Source organism: Notolepis coatsorum (assembly GCF_963971535.1).
Source record: "Notolepis coatsorum genome assembly, chromosome: 10".
NCBI classification, from domain to species: domain Eukaryota; kingdom Metazoa; phylum Chordata; class Actinopteri; order Aulopiformes; family Paralepididae; genus Notolepis; species Notolepis coatsorum.
In genome coordinates this window covers 122,190,436-122,212,229 of record NC_140174.1, presented here as the reverse complement: position 1 = coordinate 122,212,229, position 21,794 = coordinate 122,190,436, and the positions used below count along the sequence as shown (strand labels likewise).

Below are 21,794 nucleotides of genomic sequence, written 5' to 3'. Positions count from 1 at the left end.
GTACCGAGTCATCGCTGCTCCACGTTGACCCACGGCTCACTACTATTATTATTATTGTGTCGGTTTGCTAAATCGATTGCATTCTCACAGCATACGAGTCGCGTCGGGTTCGTTTGGAAGTGCGCCGCGCCGAGACCACCCTCTCTAGGTGGTCTCGGTCCGCTTGTTTTGTTCCGCAACAGAATGTGATTGCTGTGTTCATATATGCTAGTGATGCGCACGCTATATCGGCCGCCGATATAATATCGGCCGATATGGCCGTTTTTTTACACATCGGTATCGGTCCGATATCAAGATAGGGCCGATATTAAAAAAAAAAAAAAAAAAAAAAAAATTATTTATCTTTTTTTTCTTATTTTTATATGTTTTGGCCTTAAATAGTTTCAAAATATCAGTCATTTCTGAAAATAAGTTACAAAAGTAAAAAAAATTATGCGTTTTGGAAAATAGCACTTTATTTGATTATCATAAAAAAGTGTTTTCTATACAGAGATATCGACATCGGTAAATATCGGTATCGGCCAGAACAGCAATATTAATATCGGTTATCGGTATCAGCCACAATTTTCACATCGGTGCATCACTAATATATGCCCAACTGAACCGAAATAGCGGGTAAACGCTCCAGGTTTCGAATCAACAGCTCCAAACAAGCCAGGTGTGAAAACGCCCTAACACTTTGATTACCAGCCATGCGGTGCGCCTTACCCAATGCCACCACCCACTTCAATGATAGCGTTGTGAACGCATAATCTCTGTCTTAAATTATGGCTATGTGTCTAATCTGCCCGTCGTTTATCAATGACTTGTTTGCAGTCAACATTGTCTAAACGGATTTTTTTTTTTAATCTGTTCATTTCCGTTTTATAGCATTTTGAAAAGCCCTCGTTTTCAAGGAAAATATAAAGATTCTGTGATAATCTGCATTTACTGGAATATTCTGGCATACACAAAAACGTTGTCATTTTTCGGCCTATTTATGAATCGTTTTAAAATAAACGCTACATTATCGATAGAATATATGTGTACTTATGCACGCTATAGAAGCGGGCTGAAATATCAATTCTCTCATTTCCTCATCAGCGATCACAGCCACACACGCATAGGGCAAACGCTGATATATCTGTGAAAATAGCTCTGATTATCCTAAGACTGGTAAAATAAATGCCTTACCTCAGATCAGATGTTATCCAAAAAGATTATTCCAATTCCTGATCGCCATTCCAAATATCGATCGCGTTTATTGATTCAGCATTGGGTACTGTAAATACATAATCCACGCGTTTTCCGGGCCGGCGATCACAATGGATTATTCAGTTGGCTTGACGGAAAAGTAAAATGAGGAAACTGCCCCCCCCCCCCCCCCCCCCCCCCCCCCCCCCCCTTCAGCAGTCTAAAGTAATGGGGTGCAGTTACACAGGGAGAGACGATAGGGGGCGGTATCTTCCCAATTGAGCTCAGAGAGAGTCTGCAACACTAACCTGAGGCTCGATTGATGAAATATGAATTCAAATCGCCAATAAAAATAAATACGACAAACATATAGCGTTGGCGGGCACTCAACTCAACAACGGTCGGCATGAACTAACAACAAAGCGCGTTGCTGGCATCCAAAGTGTTAATGAATATAACAAATCAGTTTCTTTTAATAGTATAATATTAGTGTAGCCTAATCTTTATCTGCAACTGTGAAAAAAAACCTGATTGGTTTAAACAGAATGGTTTAAACAGAATGAATAGAAAAAAAAATATTAAATTTTCTTTTTTACAAATTAAAAAGAAATTGTATCCACTTTTTCACCTTATTTTTCAAAAAAAATTCTCCCATCCCAATTTTGCCTCGCCAATTCTCCCTTCAATTCTCCCCTCCCCTGTCTCGAACGTTGCTAGACTAGGCCTCCCACTGGTCAGCTGCAGTGAGGACCAAGCCTTGCATCACGTGTCCCCTCCTGTACACGAGGAGGCAGCTGTCACATCTTTTCACCTGAACAGCGCAATCTCTCAGTGGCGAGGAGTAACGCGTGGGAGGCTCACGCTGCCCCCGATACTTTCTGATTCTGCTGTACAGGCGCACCAACCGACCTGTAGGAGTCGCTGTCCACAACGTCCAATCCCCACCCACCGGTGTTAGTATGAACGACCAGCCAAGCCGGTAGAGACGCCGAGCGAGAGAGAGAGCGAGAGACAGAGCATAAAGTAATTTTTGGATGGGCTCCGCCCATAAGCGCTTTGAGTGAGAGTCACCCACACAGTCTGCGACTGGCAGACAGAGAGAGAGAGAGAGAGAGAGAGAGAGAGAGAGAGAGAGAGAGAGAGAGAGAGAGAGAGACAGAGACAGAGAGAGAGAGAGACAGAGAGAGAGACAGAGAGGGGAGGGAGCGAGAGAGCGAGAGAGAGAGAGAGACAGAGAGAGAGACAGAGAGAGACAGAGACAGAAAGAGAGAGACAGAGAAAATGAGAGAGAGAGACAGAGAGACAGAGAGAGAGACAGAGAGAGAGCGAGAGAGCGAGAGAGGTCTACTCACTGTGGGGCGACTCTCCTCCAGTATCTATCGATGCCATTTTTGAAGTAGAGCACAGCCAACCATCTGACGTTCACATCTAGGTTGTGGTTGTTGACGATATTCTGAAACAAGAGACAACAGGACACCGTCAACATGTTTACAAACAAGAGGACAATATCAACATGTTTACAAACAAGAGGACAATATCAACATGTTTACAGACAAGAGGACAATACCAACATGTTTACAAACAAGAGACAAGAGGACAATGTCAACATGTTTACAAACAAGAGGACAATACCAACATGTTTACAAACAAGAGACAAGAGGACAATGTCAACATGTTTACAAACAAGGACAATATCAACATGTTTACAAACAAGAGACAAGAGGACACTGTCAACATGTTTACAAACAAGAGACAAGAGGACACTGTCAACATGTTTACAAACAAGAGAATATCAACATGTTTACAAACAAGAGGACCACGTCAACATGTTTACAAACAAGGGGACCACGTCAACATGTTTACAAACAAGAGACAAGAGGACAATATCAACATGTTTACAAACAAGGGGACCACGTCAACATGTTTACAAACAAGAGACAAGAGGACAATATCAACATGTTTACAAACAAGGGGACCACGTCAACATGTTTACAAACAAGAGACAAGAGGACAATATCAACATGTTTACAAACAAGAGAATATCAACATGTTTACAAACAAGAGGACCACGTCAACATGTTTACAAACAAGGGGACCACGTCAACATGTTTACAAACAAGGGGACCACGTCAACATCAGTGTTTCCCAGATACAGGCTCTACTTGGGCGGTCAGGTAGAACAGCAGAGCTACCCCGTCACTCCAATACCATGGAGCTGAATGGCACTTGGTTTGTGTTGCTCAAAGTGCCTAAAGAAATCTGAAATGTCTGAAATGTTTATGATTAATTGAAAATGGGGGACCCTGATGTAAACAAGACGAAAGTCTTTCTCTGGTCTGCATCCCCTTAACAATTGTGTGTATTGAGTCGTACTGTATTGTACCCATTCTGCAATCTGTTAATAAAGTTTTCAATCAATCACACAGATAGATAGATAGATAGATAGATAGATAGATAGATAGATAGATAGATAGATAGATAGATAGATAGATAGATAGATAGATAGATAGATAGATAGATAGATAGATAGATAGATAGATAGATAGATAGATAGATAGATTAGATAGATAGATAGATAACTTCCGTTGGGGAAATTCAGGGTATATGATAAAATTTCACATGATTTCACATGATACAAATTCAAGTAAATCCTATCTACCAATACAAATGTGATGAGATAAAAGCAGGTGTATAAAACAGGTGTATAAAAACAGGTGACACAGGGGGGGAGGCAGGTGACAGGGGGGGCTAGGTGACAGGGGGTGGGGATAGGTGACAGGGGGGGGGGGCTAGGTGAGACTGGGGGTGGGGTCAGGAGGAGGAGCTGCAGCTGGAGAGGTGAGAGGGGCTGCAGCTGGAGAGGTGAGAGGGGCTGCAGCTGGAGAGGTGAGAGGGGCTGCAGCTAGAGAGGTGAGAGGGGCTGCAGCTGGAGAGGTGGGAGGGGCTGCAGCTAGAGAGGTGAGAGGGGCTGCAGCTGGAGAGGTGAGAGGGGCTGCAGCTGGAGAGGTGAGAGGGGCTGCAGCTGGAGAGGTGAGAGAGGTGAGAGGGGCTGCAGCTGGAGAGGTGAGAGGGGCTGCAGCTGGAGAGGTGGGAGGGGCTGCAGCTGGAGAGGTGGGAGGGGCTGCAGCTGGAGAGGTGAGAGGGGCTGCAGCTGGAGAGGTGGGAGGGGCTGCAGCTGGAGAGGTGAGAGGGGCTGCAGCTAGAGAGGTGAGAGGGGCTGCAGCTGGAGAGGTGGGAGGGGAGGTCGGTGTGGCCTGGTCAACTGGGCGATATGGCCTAAACTCACGCCACATCCGATTTACGATTTTAATAGATTTTTTTCTCTTAAAAAACTAGAAACGCCAAGGAAATCATTCAAATAAGCTTTGTTTTTATTTGACACACAAAAATTATCAAACCAAGATGAATTTCCCTATTGGGATTGAAGTGCAAACCTAACTTTCACCAATCTTCACTTAAAACAAATAAAAGGTGCCTCTTGATCATCAAACAAGAATGAATGTCCCTATTGGGATTAATAAAGTGCAAACCTAACTTTCACCAAACATTTTGTAAAATAAAAGGTGAATCGTAAAAAAAAAGTAACAATAAAAAAATAAATAAAAATAAAAATCGTCCTAAATCATGAATTCGAATTAATCGATAAAATCGATTAATCGCCCAGCCCGCGAACCTTGGCTGCGTGTCAAACCGGTTGTAGAATTGGTTAAACTCGTTGGCCTTGTCCACATCATCACCCTCTGCCTGGCAGTTTACCTGCTTATAGCCGGTGATGGTTTTCATTCCCCTCCACACCTCTCTGGTGTTGTGCTGCAGCTTCCTCTCCACCTGCTTCTTATAGTCCTTCTTGGCTTCAGACTCCTCTTTAGTTTCCGCTGCACCTGCTTGCGCCCTTCCATGTTATCCTTCCTGAATGCAGCCTTCTTCTCATTAATAAGCCTCTTAAGGTCAGCGGTGTATGATCCAGGGCTTGTTATTTTGAAAACAGCGCACAGTCCTTGCTGGTACAACCATGTCCCTGCAGAAGGTCAGGCAACTGGTGGTACAGTCAACCTTCCTGTCAATGTCCAAGGTCCCCTTATTCCCGTCTGTGCACTAGGGTTGCACGGTATACCGGTATTAGTATAGTACCGCGGTACTAGAGTGTTCGAAATGATACTATACTGCGTTTGGAAAAAAACTGTATTTTTTTCTCTATTTAATTTATTCATTTATGCATGTGAATGCCTTCCTATTGGAGCACAGCGATGCTGTCAGTGATGATGTTGCGCTAGTTTACCGGAAGAGAGAGCTCTGATGGAGAAAGATTGAGATTTCTATTCTTGCGAATAGCATTGTGGACATTTTCTAATGCTCGTATAAGGAACTGTAGTCACGAGAGCTAGCATTAACGTAACGTTAGTTATCATAACCATCGGCAATCGCAGTGAGGATCTTTATTGATTAACGTTAGCTAGCTAGCTTTAACTAGAATTATAGTTTGCTAGCTATATAAGCTAACGTTAGCCGAGTTTATTCTATGCAAAATGTGCTAGCTAGCTAACGTTAATAAAGATCCTCACTGCAATTGCCGATGGTATGATAACTAACGTTAAGTTAATGCTACAGTAGCTCCTATCAGTACTGTAGTCATGCCATTGATGCCAACATTCGTTGGATGAGCTATGCTAGCTCTCGTGACTACAGTTCCTTATACGAGCATTAGAAAATGTCCACAATGCTATTAGCAAGAATAGAAAATAAATTGAAAAGCCTAATAATAAGCTATACATAGCCTAAACTGCAGTGCTGAAAGCTAGTAAACACAGCCTCCCCTGTTGCCTACCCACAACAGAAATGAATTGATGCACATGTGCATCTCTATAGCTTAGTCACAAACGTGATTTATACAAAGACAAAAGATACATTTGACAATTGCCCATTTAATGGTTCATACATACTGTATAAAGACAACGGAAATCTATTTTATTTTTGTTAAACAGCCTACAATATGACATAACCTAGTTCTAGATTATGATAGGCTATATATAAAATCAGTCTCACTCATCAAAATGTTTTCTAGGTTATGGTATCTCAAACTAATTAGGCCCTCTGCTATGACAAATGTATAATAATAATAATATACAAGTTACAACCATACTTTTTCTACCCCTTGAATTTTTTTGAACTACAGAAGTCTGCTGCATTTGGCTCACAGAGTGACTCCCCCCACTCAGAAGCAACCTAACCTCCCAGCTTTTTTTTAGCAGCATATTAAGTACACAAATTAGTCCAAGGCATACAAAAAATATTGTTTGTTTCCTGTTGGTTGTCAGTTAAGGCAGGTAGGTAGGGATTTTTTTTTATTTTATTCTTTCCCACGGCGACTATGGATAGGGAATTTCTTTATTTAATTAAAATTTTCACAACAACATGGATGCATGTACTCTGCCAGCATGTTTAATATCCATAATACTAAAGGTTTGACAAAGATTTTTATGAAACTTTATTGTAAAAGACAAAGAAATTATATATATATTTTTTTGTATTTTACTTTTTTTTTTTTTACTCCTTAAATAAATTTGGTCGCATCTAAATCAGCAGGGTCGGTCGACAACCGGAAACAAACAATTTTTTCTTTTAGGCCCAAAGATGATAAAAGGCTCAACAGGGCAGTCTCAGAGTTCATCTGTGTGGACCAAGTTCCAATATATATACAGTTGAGAAATCTGGGTTCAGAAACCTTGTACAGCAACTGTTTTGAGTGCAAAAAAAGTTCTCCAGCATTTTGAATGCCATTGCTTTTAATTTAATTTATTTATTCTTGTCATTGTTCATTGTTGCGTTTTAAAATAAAGAACAATAATGACATCTGAGAGTGTTTCCCTGATTTTGAGGAAAAGTATCGAAATTCATATTGGTATAGTATCGAAACGAATTTTGGTATCGTGACAACCCTACTGTGCACACACACACACATGTACTCAAACATAGAAAGCTAGCAAGCAGCACATTGAGAAAGAAATGGCCTGCAGCTAAAATGACTTCAAGTTACGGTGGTGCTGCTGAGTTGATATCTCATCTCTCATCCCGCAATTAATTCCTGGCGATGTCTTCTAATAAAAGTATATATTTCTCTGTGCATTACCAAGGCAACGGGCTGTCATGGTGGCGTGCAGTGGCTATTATATTGAAGTATAGCTCCATGCGCATGAGGCTGATTTACAGTGGAGAAACTGTCGGCTGGAAGAAAGAAACATCCTGTACTTTATTCAGATTACTTCAGATGAGAGACAACACCACAACTCACCATCACGGTAAAGTCAGGACCACAACTCACCACCACGGTAAAGTCAACACCACAACTCACCACTGTGGTAAAGTCAACACCACAACTCACCATGTGGTAAAGTCAACACCACAACTCACCATCACGGTAAAGTCAACAGATGTCCGATATTATCGGCCTACCGATATTGGCATTAAAATGTGATATTGGAAAATATCGGTATCTGTTTAAAAAAAATTAAATTAAAATAAAATTTACATTTCTATAACCTTTATTTACCCAGGCAAGCAAGTAATAACTAATTCTGATTTTATTTATTGTCAAAAGTATGCATAATGTTGTGTTAATGTTGTGAAAAATAGAAAATGGGGGGAAAAAGTAGATACAAATAAAAAATAAAAAAATCTAAATAAAAATTTAGGAGCACACAAAGAAATTTAGGAGCACAGTGAAAATTGTTCAAGTAACGGAGTTTATTAACAAACTATTTATTACATGGATATTATACTGTGCGTGTGCATACTAGGGATGGGCGTGAATAATCGTTACTCGCAGCTATGAGAAAAACCGAAGAAAAAAAATCTAAATTATAAATTTTTATGAAGATTTATAATTTTTTTTTTTTACATATTTGTTCACATGTATGTGTAAGATTATAACTGTTTGTTGGTTTCCTTAAACATATATACGTGAATGAACAAAAATAAGTAAAAAAATTAATTAATTAATCAAATAAAAATATATATATATATTTTTTTTTTATTTTTTTTTTCCCCTTTTCGAGTAATACACGATCACTCGAGTATAGTTCAATCGATCTGGATTTTTCTTTAAAATGCTCATCCCTAGTGCATACTAAGGGCTAAACATCTGTGCAAAGTGTCGGGGGCTTTTCTTGCCCCCCTTAACTGATTTTCGAGGGCATTTGGTAAATTTTCAAGGGCATTTTGCCACAAGCCCCCCTTAATTTCGAACCCTGCGGTAAAGTCAACACCACAACTCACCACTGTGGTAAAGTCAAGACCACAACTCACCATCACGGTAAAGTCAACACCACAACTCACCATCACGATAAAGTCAACACCACAACTCACCATCACGGTAAAGTCAACACCACAACTCACCATCACGGTAAAGTCAACACCACAACTCACCACTGTGGTAAAGTCAAGACCACAACTCACCACTGTGGTAAAGTGAACACTACAACTCACCACCGCGGTAAAGTCAAGACCACAACTCACCACCGTGGTAAAGTCAACACCACAACTCACCATCACGGTAAAGTCAACACCACAACTCACCACTGTGGTAAAGTCAAGACCACAACTCACCACTGTGGTAAAGTGAACACTACAACTCACCACCGCGGTAAAGTCAAGACCACAACTCACCACTGTGGTAAAGTCAACACCACAACTCACCATCACGGTAAAGTCAACACCACAACTCACCACCGCAGTAAAGTCAAGACCACAACTCACCACTGTGGTAAAGTCAACACCACAACTCACCATCACGGTAAAGTCAACACCACAACTCACCATCACGGTAAAGTCAACACCACAACTCATCACCACGTGGTAAAGTCAACACCACAACTCTCACGGTAAAGTCAACACCACAACTCACCATCACGGTAAAGTCAACACCACAACTCATCACGGTAAAGTCAACACCACAACTCATCATCACGGTAAAGTCAACACCACAACTCATCATCACGGTAAAGTCAACACCACAACTCATCATCACGGTAAAGTCAACACCACGACTCATCACCACGCAGGGAACAAAATTATCACCCGCCAAGCTCCAATGGCGTGTAGATTTCCTCTTTGGCTGGTAAATTACAGAGGCTACTCAGCCACTCTGGCGTGTAAAAAAAATTGGGAGCCATATGAACATATGAGAGTATTATATAGTAATAATATATACTAAAAAGCTATTTATCATTTTTGGCTGGTAAAAAATCTGCCTGGCTGGTAGTTTTTTAAATCTACCAGCCACCTTGGCTGGTAAGTCAAAACGTTTATTTTGTTCCCTGTCACCACGGTAAAGTCAACACCACAACTCATCACCACGGTAAAGTCAACACCACAACTAATCAGCACGGTAAAGTCAACACTAGGGCTGCACGCAGGGGAGGAAACTAACTTTTTGGCTTACCAGCCAACTGGCGAGTATCTGATTTTTTTACCAGCCAAACTGATTTTTTACCAGACAAAAAAAATCGCTAATTGTGATAATTACTTCTTTGTATGTCAAGCCGCGTCAATGTTGTGTATGCATCTGGGTAGGCACACTGTGCCTTTAAGACAGCACGGTGGTCTTACGACAGTGCTGTGAAGTACCGTCAAGTGTTGTGGTAACGTCAGTTGGGTTGGTGTGCTGTTGTGCACAGTGCACTGGTTGAGCTAGCCCCTTTCGTGACTGCGATGTGCAAGCCAGGGGCTTTTGAGTATGAAATAAAATGTCTAACCTTACGTCGTAGTCCGGTGCTTTTTTGGAAACATTATAGTCATAACAGATACACCTAGCTGGCTGCTTTGAGCACACGGGGCTAACGTTAGTTAGCAAGCAGCTATAGCTAAAACGCTAACTAGAAGCTAACCACTGTATACAGTTCCAGTAGACTAACATTACACCTGTGATTTAAATGTGTCCTTAGTAACTTATACTCGAGGGTTGTACTAGGGTTGGATGCAGTTCCCCGTTGGTCAGTCTGTCTGTTTTCCATCTTCTGCTGTGTTTAACGTTATCTGTTTGAGAGTGCTCCTGATGGCTAGCCTAGTACCGCATGACTTTTATTATTATATGTCCGCGGGTTGGCCAGTACTGCGCAAACGTTTATTAAACATTATATGTCCGCGGGTGGTCTTGTGCAGTGCTCTCGTGGCACTGTCAACTAAAGCGAACACTCAGAAGACGCGCACCGTTTGCCAGTGCAGTGATTGCAGAATGTTTTATTTTTTTGTATACTCGCCAGCAGGGGAGGAAACTAACTTTTTGGCTTACCAGCCAACTGGCGGGTATCTGATTTTTTTTTACCAGCCAAACGTAAAAAATACTAGCATTTGGCCAGTAAAGTAGCCTAATTTCCTCCCCTGGCTGCACGATTTTGGGAAATAATCTAATTGCGATTATTCTGACAGATATTGCGATTGCGATTTGCGATGCGATTATAACATATTTAAAAAAATAATTACAAGAAGAATGTTGCTGCTTTCTGTAGTCGGGTCCCAACTGCAAAATTACTGTATTACCCTGTATTATACACTTTTACTATCATGTAGACTATTCTGCTTTGTGTTTACATGTGATGTATTGTATACATGCACATTTATTATGTACTTGTATGATGTATCGCACATTTTATTGCTGTGTGATGTATTGCAAATGTTATTGCTGTCATCTTGGCCAGGTCTACCTTGCAAAGGAGATCTTGTATCTCAATGGGACTTCCTGGTTAAATAATTTTTTTTTTTTTTTTTTTTTTTTTTTTTTTTAATTGCAGGCTTGGCGATTTGATAATTGCATCATTCCAAATCGCGATTTCGATTAAAAAACGATTAATCGTGCAGCCCTAGTCAACACCACAACTCATCACCACGGTAAAGTCAAGACCACAACTCATCACCACGGTAAAGTCAAGACCACAACTCACCACCACGGTAAAGTCAACACCACAACTCACCACCGTGGTAAAGTCAGGACCACAACTCACCACCACGGTAAAGTCAACACCACAACTCACCACATGGTAAAGTCAACACCACAACTCACCACATGGTAAAGTCAACACCACAACTCACTGTGATGTTTCTTCATGTTTCAATGTGCTGCTTTCAGACACACTCAGAGGTGATGTGGTGCATGGAAGGTCCAGACACACTCAAGAGGTGATACAGGCAACAGAGAGGACAACAAACACTGTAATAAGCACAAGGAATCTTCTCAACACTGATAAACATCACAATATCCGCCTAGAAGATGCACATTACATAATCCAACTGATGTCCATCATATTGTACCGCATGGACAATCGGATGTGTGACACAGCATCAAACTGAAAATTGGAATAGTGAGGGCTGGCTGGGTAGCGCAGTGGACTAAGCGCCTGCCTACCACCGCAGAGACACTGGTATCGAATCCAGCTGTCAGCGGTACCTCCGGCTCGGTCAGTCGTCCATACTAACACAATTGGCAGTGTTAGCGGGTGGGAAGCCGGCGGGGTGTGTATCCTGGTCGTTGTAAACAGCAACTCCTACAGGTTGGTCGGGGCGCCTGCTCAGCAAGGAAGGGATCTGGGGGAGGTAGTGTAATCGTCCCACGCGTTACACTCCCCCAGTGAGAGTCCTCGCTGTCAGGTGAAAAGAAGCGGCTGGCTGACTCCACATGTATCGGAGGGGACATGTGATAGTATCTATCAACCCTCCCTAGACCGGCAAGTGGGGGGCAAATGCGTGCAACGACCAGGAAGGGGAGGGGGGAATTGGCATAACGACAAAATTGGGATGAGAGAAAAATACAGAAAAAGGAGAAAAAGTTGATCAAAAAAAGAATTGGAATAGTGAAAATATTTCACAACAAATGCTCATTGATGTAGACAGCAGAATTGTATATAAGGATTCACGACAAACTAAGATAAAATAAGAAATATGATCGCAATAGAGGATAAATGCTGTACAGTATTACCCAGCCCTACTCACAGGTGAACCGCTGCTAACAGCCAGCTCAACATGTTGGTGAAAGGAAGTTGTACCGTTTTGGACATCAAGTTCATAACCTATGAATCAAATAGCAGACATCCAAGTTCAAAACGGACCCTACGAATCAAATAGCAGACATCCAAGTTCAAAACGGACCCTATGAATCAAATAGCAGACATCCAAGTTCAAAACGGACCCTATGAATCAAGTAGACATCAAGTTCTTAACGGACTCTATGAAACAGATAGACATCAAGTTCATAACGGACCCTATGAATCAAATAGACATCAAGTTCATAACGGACCCTATGAATCAAATAGCAAACTTCATGTTTCACACACAGTGACGAGAGGCCGTTAACGACTGATGATTCGGTGGCCATGATGTCAGAGACCTGATCAGGAACGCCAGGGGAACCCCCGGTTTAAACGTCTCATCTGAAGGACGGCATTCACAACTGTATGGTGTCCCTGTCATCAGCAGGGACATTATTAGTGCCAAGTCCAGAGGACAGAGTGCCCCCTGCTGGACAACAGCACCACTGTCCGGGTATTATCTTTATTTTATACTTGATAAATACACTGAGTAGTTCAACAAATTTACAGTGTCGTCGAGGTGTTACATTCACAAGTGTCATAGTGCATTTATAAATACAGAAACATCAGACAATCAGAAGAACCATTAAGAGCACATTTTAAAACAGAAAACAGATTGTGGTGACCTGATTGGTCATGAAGGTTCTAAACTGACCCATAGATACTAGTGTCTAAATGGTAAATGGTGCATTTATAGAGCAGCGTTTATCCAAACATTCCTCACATTCACAACCATGCAAGGTGCCAACCTGCACATCGGGAGCAATTAGGGGTTAAGTCTTGCTCAAGGACACACTGCCCGGGAGGAACCTTTCAATTACCAGACGACTTCCTGAGCCACTCTTGCCCCACTGTCTAGTTTCAGAGTTTCCTGCAGGTTAGCCAAAAGCAGATGTGCCAAGCTCAGTACAGACGCTAGGCACTCTGAGTGTACGCCAATCACCACCGCGTCCTGGGTCACGCGGTCATCGACACGCGGCCGTCGACACGTACACCCCTCCGAGCAGTTGTTGACCTTTTCGGGAGTGAATGGACCTGCATTCATAAAGGGCAGTGGCAGGAACGTGAGCAGACGACGTGTAAACATGGGAATCGATGAGGATAAACCGGGAAAGATGGGGAACTTAAAGGGGAATGCCACTCAAATGAAACATTCGAATGCGTTATTTCCACGACTGTTCAATCAATATCTGTTAACATGAGCTACTGTACTCTCTCCCAAAGCCGGAAACCTGAGAAGTAAGAATCTAACTCGTGATGTCAAGTATATCAGGGTATCTCTGCAGGTTTCGACAAGTCAAATCTAAGACTTTTAAGACCTTTTTAATACCAATTTCATGACCATACTAGCAAAGAAAAAAAAACACATAGCGTCACTGAACTGGAGAGGCTGCATACAAGCTCTCGCAAAAACAACAACTTGAATACAAAAACATTTCATGTATTTAATATTATGTGACTAGCCGTTTGCCTCAATGAATGCTTCTTTGAACTGCAACTCGAGCGCTTTGGTTTCCTTCTTTTGAAATTGAAGTTAGAGGGGGACTTAGTATAGTTTATGTACTTTTACTTTTGATACTTATTCAATATCAAACACTTCTTTACTTTTACTTAAAAGAACACGCCACAGAGAGAGACAAGATGATGGATACCAGTTTCCTCTCTGTGCGTTCAGTAGAAAGCTATCTGGCTGCATGTTAGCCTAGCTTATTACAATGAATGGAAGAGAACATGACCGATTAGCCTAGGCGATAATCTAATTTCCCAAAATGTTGGCGTGTTCCTTTAAGTACTATTTGACCTGGGTATTTCTACTTTTACTTAAGTAAAGGAAGTGTGTTCCTCACCAGCAGGACGGGTTAGGGTTAGAGGTTAAAGGTTAAGTGGGTTCCTCACCAGCAGGACGGGTTAGGGTTAGAGGTTAAAGGTTAAGTGTGTTCCTCACCAGCAGGACGGGTTAGGGTTAGAGGTTAAAGGTTAAGTGTGTTCCTCACCAGCAGGACGGGTTAGGGTTAGCGGTTAAAGGTTAAGTGTGTTCCTCACCAGCAGGACGGGTTAGGGTTAGGGTTAGAGGTTAAAGGTTAAGTGTGTTCCTCACCAGCAGGACGGAGTAGAAGCCGGGCTGGGTCTCCCACTGTCGCAGCTGCTGCTCCGCAGGCTTCAGGAGAGCCGTGTCCTGGCTGGTGGCCTGGGTGAGGGCCTGCAGCACCACCGAGCTGGCACTGTCCACATCCATACCTGGTGGAGGGGGGAGGGGGAGGGGAGGAGAGGAGGAGAGGAGGAGAGAGGTGAGGTGAGGTGAGGAGAGGAGATGAGGGGGGAGAGGAGGAGAGGAGGGGGGAGGTGAGGTGAGGAGAGGAGAGGAGAGGAGGGGGGGGAGGAGAGGAGGGGGGAGAGGAGGAGAGGAGAGGAGGGGGAGAGGAGGGGAGAGGAGAGGAGAGGAGAGGAGAGGAGAGGAGAGGAGAGGAGAGGAGAGGAGAGGAGAGGAGAGGAGAGAAGAGGAGAGGAGAGGAGAGGAGAGGAGAGGAGAGGTGAGGTGGGGAGAGGAGAGGTGAGTGGGGAGAGGTGAGGTGGGGAGAGGAGAGAGGAGAGGATAAGAGATGAGAGGAGGGAAGGGGAGAGGAGAGGAGAGGAGAGGAGAGGAGAAGAGGAGAGGAGAGGTGAGGTGGGGAGAGGTGGGAAGATTTAAATTAATGATGACATCTTGTACTTGTTCTTGATAGTTGCGCTATGAATTAAAAAAAGACATTAAAAGAGCGTATAGGCCTCTAGATCAGTTGATGCAGGAACAAGCACTAAACTGTCCAGACCCACATCACAGCTCATTTTATGTGTAGCCGCTGCCAGTTGTGGAAGGGAGAGGAGAGGAGAGAGAAGAGGAGAGCGGATAAGAGGAGAGAGGAGAGAAGAGAGGAGAGGAGGAAAGGGGAGAGGAGACATTTCACGTACCTAAGGCGCTTTTATTGTAAAGTGCCTTGGGTATGTGAAAGGCGCTATATAAATTCAATCCAGTATTATTATTATTATTATTATTATTATTATTAGGAGAGAAGAGAGAGAGGATAGGGGGAAATGGGATAGGAGTAGGGATGGGAATTTTTAAGAAGAATCCTGATAGATTGATCGTATGATATACTCGAGTGATCGTGTATCACTCGTAAAGGGGAAAAAAACTTAAAATATATATATATATATATATATATATATATATATATGTTTGAATATATATATATATATTTTTTTTTTACTTAATTTTGTTCATTCACGTATATGTTTAAGGAAACCAACAACAGGGGGGCGGAGCTAGGCGATCATGGAGTAGACGTGTTTCACGTGAGCTCAAGTTCAAGTTCAAGTTCTTTAATAGTTGTCATACAGAAGTACAGAATACTTTCATACAAAATGCTTCTTACTGTTACGCTCCAGAGACTGTGCTAGACAAGATAGTATCAAATAACATAATAACATAATATAGCATGAATTTAGAAGAAGAAAATGAGGTCACAGTGTTCGGTATAGACATATGTACAATGTTCTGAGTTACCATATAATATACAATACACAATACTATGCAGTGTACTAATGTACAGTACTATCTAGTGCAAAGCAGAAATGGGATGAGGTACAATTTTAGGTACAATTTACAGTAAGGTGTACGAGTTGTAGTGCAATCCTTCATCCATAAATATAAAGTGTGGGGAGTGGGTGCTACAGTGTGTTTGTTTAAAGTGGGTGTGTGCTATAAGTGTGTGGAGTGGGTGCTACAGTGTGTTTGTTTAAAGTGAGTGTGTGCGTGTGGATGTGTGTGCTATGTGCGTTTGGTGGTTGTTGTTGTGTAGTGTTCATTCATTGTTCGTTTAGCAGCCTGATGGCCTGGGGATAGAAGCTTCTTCTGAGTCTTTCTGTGCTCGCCTTGAGACTCCTGTATCGCTTGCCTGACGGCAGCAGTTCAAAGAGCTCCCTTCTATCGTGCGAAATATACTTTTCTCCCCATTAGTCTTTATTTTATTTTTATTTGTTATTTGTCTGCTTGTTGAGTCGTCGAGTTTCAACTACTGTCGTCGACTTTTTTCAACTTTCTGCGATGTCGGTGGTGGAGACCAGATCCATGAGCGCCCCAGCCGGCAAACTGCCACCAGGCCTAGCCTCGCCGTCGCCCGGTATCAGTGAGATAAGCGAAGCTGTACTCTCGGTCATGACCAAACTCCATGCAGACTTTGAGACACGCTTCGCTGAAACAGCGAATTTTACAGGCGGAATTTTTTGATAACCTTCATCGAGAGATGTCAGAGGAAATTAGGTTGGCGGTCGACCCGTTGAAAGACAAGATGGAGTCGCTGCACGTTGTCTCCTCGGCTAATGCTAACGAACTAGCCACGCTAACGACAGAGGTCTCACTACAAGGCGAGAGGGTGGCGGGTCTGGAGACCTCCCTGCTCGCTAGGCAGGCTGAAGTTGCCAAACTACAGTCGGTAATTGTGGAAATGCAGTCCCGGGAGAGACGCTACAACATCAGGATTGTTGGTGTACCGGAGGGCAACGAGGGAGGCCGTCTCTCGGAGACCATGCCGGAATTGCTGCAGGAAATACTGGGGAAAGATGTTCTCCCCAGTCCTCCCGTATGTGAATCGGCCTACAGAGCGGGAAGGACCAGTCCTGGAGTGAACAAAGAGCCGAGGCCCATCATTGTCAAGCTGAACAGGCTTCAGCAGAGGGAGCTCATCATGCGGTCGGCCCATGCCAGAAGGGGTAAACTAAGTCTTGGCGATCACAAAGTGGCCATTTTCGAAGACTTTACGCCGGAGGTTCAAGCACAGAGAGGCGAATACAAAGTACAGTCATGTCCAGGCTATGGAAACTAGGCCTGAGGCCTACGCTATTCGCTCCCGCGAAATTATCTGTGCTGGGTAAGGACGATGATCGGCGTTCATTTTGGTCGTTGGCTAAAGCGAAGGAATATCTCGGGGGGATAGCCGAGACTGTAGCTTGATATCTATGTCGGGTGAGTGACTTGGCGATGCGGGCCTGAATACATTGATGGGGCGGACTACTCACAAATGCTTGTTGTCATGCCCAGACATGCTAACTGTCCACTGCCCATCCAAACTAGCGGGGCATCCCAATGACTTCTGTTACTTGCTAATGCTGACCTCATGGTCATACGTGTGTCGCCTCTATGAAAGCTAGCGAGCTAGCTGAACAATGTACAAAACAGACTCTAGCGTGCTAGCCGGATTCATCACTAGCTTACGCGCTAGCCTCGGGCTAGCTAGCAGGCTGTGTCTATCGCCCGCGTCGAGACATTCGAGACCTGTTAATGTTTACGTATTTTGGTTGTTGTTGCTGTTTAAGTGACATAGGTTTGCACAATTCAACGGTGATCGGGTCCTTAACTAACTTCTTGTATGCTTTTATTTTTATATCCAGGCTGTTTTGAGCTTTGGGCTCCAGTAGTAGAAGGTCGGTTGAATATATATATACAATATATGATAACAGGTTGTGTCAGATATAGCTTATTACTATCCCCGGGTTAATGAAGGTGTTTAATTCTATTCTTACATAGGTTATGTCATTCCAGCCGTTGTGCCTGATCAGAGGGGCTGTTACATGCGTGCACTTTGACCATAACCCTTTTTTCCCTTTCTTCTTATTGTCGCTGTTTAAATGACATCTGTTCGCGCAATTTAACTGTGATCCGATCCTGCCTTAGACTATCTGCTGGTATGCTTTAATTAAATTTTGTTTTGAATTTTCCTTTATCCATTTATGCTATAACATTGCGACATTAATATGCAGACTCGGAAGTAGATGGTTACAGGGTTGATGCTGAGTTATTATATAATAATGGCTATTTTTTTCCATTATAGTTGTCTCATGTTAGGGCCAAGGCTCACGGTGGTTTTCGACCGATATCTTTATTGAATAAAATTTTTATTTTTATTTGTGTTTATTGGACTAGTGGGGGTTTAATCAGGGGTTTATCTAGAGGGGGGTCGGAGTGGAGAGCATCTTATTGGATCCATGACTCCAGTGGGAAATGATAGGAAGATGACCATCCTTAGTGGATGGGGCATAGGGAGGGGATTGGAGAGTGGGTATAGGAGGGTTATTAATAGGACGGGTGGGTTAGGGTTTAGAGTAGAAGGAGGGGGGGTTGTAACTGGGGTGGTATTTTTCTGTGTTTTATGTACTGTTGTCTTATATGTGTGTAATTGTTCCTCCTCTGAACTCCTGGGATTGACCGTCTGGGCCCGCCTGGATCAGCGCCTCTGTACTCAGCCTGGCTGCACTTGTATGTTCTCTACGCATTTAGACAAACTCGACCATGGCTAAATTTAATATTTTAATTTGGAACGCAGGGGGTCTTAACGCCCCACACAAGCGTGCCAGTGTCCTTTGGTTATTGAAGAGAAGAAATATTGACATTGCTCTCCTTAGTGAGACGCATTTATTGGTGGGTGATGTGTCAAGGCTAGCAAATCGACAATATCACGTTATCTCCTCATCCTCAGCCGATAAGACGAAAGGAGTCGTCATAGTTACAAGACGTAACCTTGATATCAAAGTCCTGGATGTGTGGTCGGACACGGAGGGAAGGATTACTATAGCAAAAGTTGAATTCTCTCATAGGAAGATGGCAATAATAGCATTGTATGCCCCTAACACATTTGATTCAGCGTTCTATAATACAATCACGAAGAATATGTTGGAACTTACTGGATACGCTCTCATTGTGGGTGGCGATTTTAATGCGTGCTGGGATGCGGAGATGGATAGGTCCGGGTCCTCTGAAACAAGCGACCAAAAACGGTCCTCTAAGGCCCTCAGGATGTGGGCCCAGGACACGGGGCTCGCAGACCTATGGCGCTTATCCAATCCCACCCTCAAGGATTACTCTCACCTGTCAGCCAGACACAAAACCTTCTCTCGAATAGACTATGCATTCGCGTCCCCTAATATGTTTGATAGTTTCGACGTCTCGCTGGTTCCCCTGGCTCTCTCGGACCACAAGGGGATTTTCCTTGTGGCAACCTTTGGCAGGCTCTCCACGAGAGCTCCCAGGTGGCGTTTTAACTCAACCTTATTAAAGAACGATGATTTCTGTTCTGAGTTCAGGAGTAAACTAGCTGAATTCTTGCAGATCAATGTTGGCACGGTCGATGACCCCAGGGTCCTATGGAACGCATTGAAAGGATTTATCAGGGGTCATGTCACACTTTTCGCCTCCAATTTGCGTAAATCCCGGTCAAAAAAACTAGAAGGACTGGAAACATTATATGCGGACCTATACGCTTCTTTGCAAACTAACTATAGTGAACGACTAAACACACAACGTAAGATAGTCAAGAAAGAAATAAACTCCATACTTAAACAACAGTCTGAGTTCTTGATACATAGGACAAGGCAAAATTACTACTTTCACGGCTCCAGGCCTAGCCATCTATTGGCAATGAAAATACGCTTGAATGATCATTTCTCGGATATCCCCTCGATCAAGACGCGACAGGGTACAGTCACTACTGATTCGAAAAAGATCAACGACACTTTTAAAGAGTTTTACTCACAGTTATATAGCTCAGAGGTTAATCTCGACGACTCTAAATTTGAATCATTCATTGGCGGGCTTGAGATACCCCACATTTCTGAGGAAGAGGCTAAGGAACTGGGGAAACCGATCACTCTTATGGAACTAAGGGAGACGATTGCTGAAATGCAGAGGGGTAAGGCACCAGGCTGGGATGGTATTCCACCCGAGGTGTATTTAGCTTTCTGGGACCAACTGGGTCCATTGATGCTCGGTATGATCAATTACGCTATCGAACAAGGGGAGTTCTCAAGAGATGTTAACATGGCGTTGATTTCTTTACTTCTCAAGAAGGATAAAGATCCCAATGATTGTGGTAGCTATAGGCCCTTGAGTCTTCTCGGGCCGATTTAAAAGTGTTTGCCAAGGTGCTGGCCCGCCGCCTGCAGAGATTTATGACGGTATTGGTACACTGCGATCAAACTGGTTTTATCCCGGGGCGCCTGGCTGCAGATAATCTTAGGAGGCTGTTGCATGTAGTCGATAACAGTAAAGACAATACAGCTCCGTCCACAGTTCTGTCTTTGGATGCCATGAAGGCGTTTGACAAACTAGAATGGTCATACCTGTGGAAGGTACTTGAGGTCATGGGTCTTGGAAATAATTTTATTCATATGATTAAAGTCCTGTATGCCTCGCCGTCGGCAATGATACTGACAGGCAAAAACTGTTCCACACTTTTCCCAGTCTCCAGATCTTCTAGACAGGGTTGTCCTCTGAGCCCAGGACTATTCGCGCTTTCCCTCGAACCATTGGCCCAATTTATTAGGCAATCGGAGGACATCGTCCCCATAATGATCAATAATACACCACACAAAATTGCTCTCTATGCGGATGACCTACTGATTTTTATGGATGACCCTTCCCGGTCGGCCACAAAATTATTGGGAATAATCGATGACTTTGGTAAATTGTCAGGCTTTAAGATTAACTGGAACAAATCAGCCTGCCTACCTCTTAATGAGCTGGCCAAGGCGGTGCGACTACCAGCTGATATCCCCATAGTGGAACATTTTAAATACTTAGGCATAGAGATATTCCCCACGCTGAGTCAAACTACTAAGTACAACTTCACGGGTACTTATGATAAAATACGCCAGGATCTAGACAGATGGTCGTCCCTTCCTAACTCCTTACAAGCCCGAGCTTCCATAATCAAAATGAACGTCCTGCCTAGGATACATTTTGTTCGCTCAATGCTCCCCCTGCCCCCTCCAATAGACCACTGGCGCAAGGTACAATCGATGGTATCTAAGTTTATCTGGAATAACAAACGCCCGAGAATCAAAAGAGCTACTACTCAACGTAGGAAACAAGATGGGGGCCTCGCAATCCCTGATTTTAAGCTTTATTTCTGGTCCTTTTCACTGAGACCTCTGATGTGCTGGCTAGACCCTGTAGATGCTGTATCTTGGCGCTCCTTAGAAGCGGCGGCGGTCTCACCGCTAAGATTGCAGGATGTGGTGTACTTCACTGTCCCTATTTCGAAATGCCGACTGAGGTATGGAACGATCATAACTCACGTGATCCAGACGTGGCGTAATGTACAGAAGTCGTGTGGGGTTAAATGCCCATGGCACCTGGACTCTCCAATTTTTAATAACCAGCAATTACTTGTTGGGCACAAGCCGGTTAATATTCCTCAATGGCAAAGGAGGGGGGTTCATACTCTGGAGGATATTTATGATAAGAACGGCCTCCGTGCGTTTCAGGACTTAAGAGAATTTTATGATCTTCCCGGCGAGTCCTTTCTTTACCTTAAACGAATTTGATTAAAAAAAATAAAAGATTATATATATTTTAGCTAAATCAACTCTGCCTCTCTTTGTTAACTACAACAAGCAATGCTGTTTGTTATTTAAGATGAGGTCGGACTCGGCACTGACAGATTTGTGTTCATTGTGCTGCTTTTATAAACCCTCAAATGACGGCTTACAATATTTCATGAAAGCAGAAGTGTT

General features: G+C 43.2%; 1 protein-coding gene across 1 annotated transcript in view; it reads right to left on the bottom strand.

Moving 5' to 3' along the window:
- The window catches only part of ipo11 (importin 11), a 577,792-nt gene that overhangs the window by 529,386 nt on the left and 26,612 nt on the right, over positions 1–21,794 (bottom strand). Inside the window, exons 2-3 of the mRNA XM_084323169.1 lie at positions 14,347–14,486; positions 2,526–2,626 (exon numbers count right to left, since the gene is read on the bottom strand). Of these exons, the coding sequence (XP_084179295.1) occupies positions 2,526–2,626; positions 14,347–14,484 (239 nt within the window). The 5' untranslated portion in view covers positions 14,485–14,486. The remainder of the gene's footprint in view (positions 1–2,525; positions 2,627–14,346; positions 14,487–21,794) is intronic.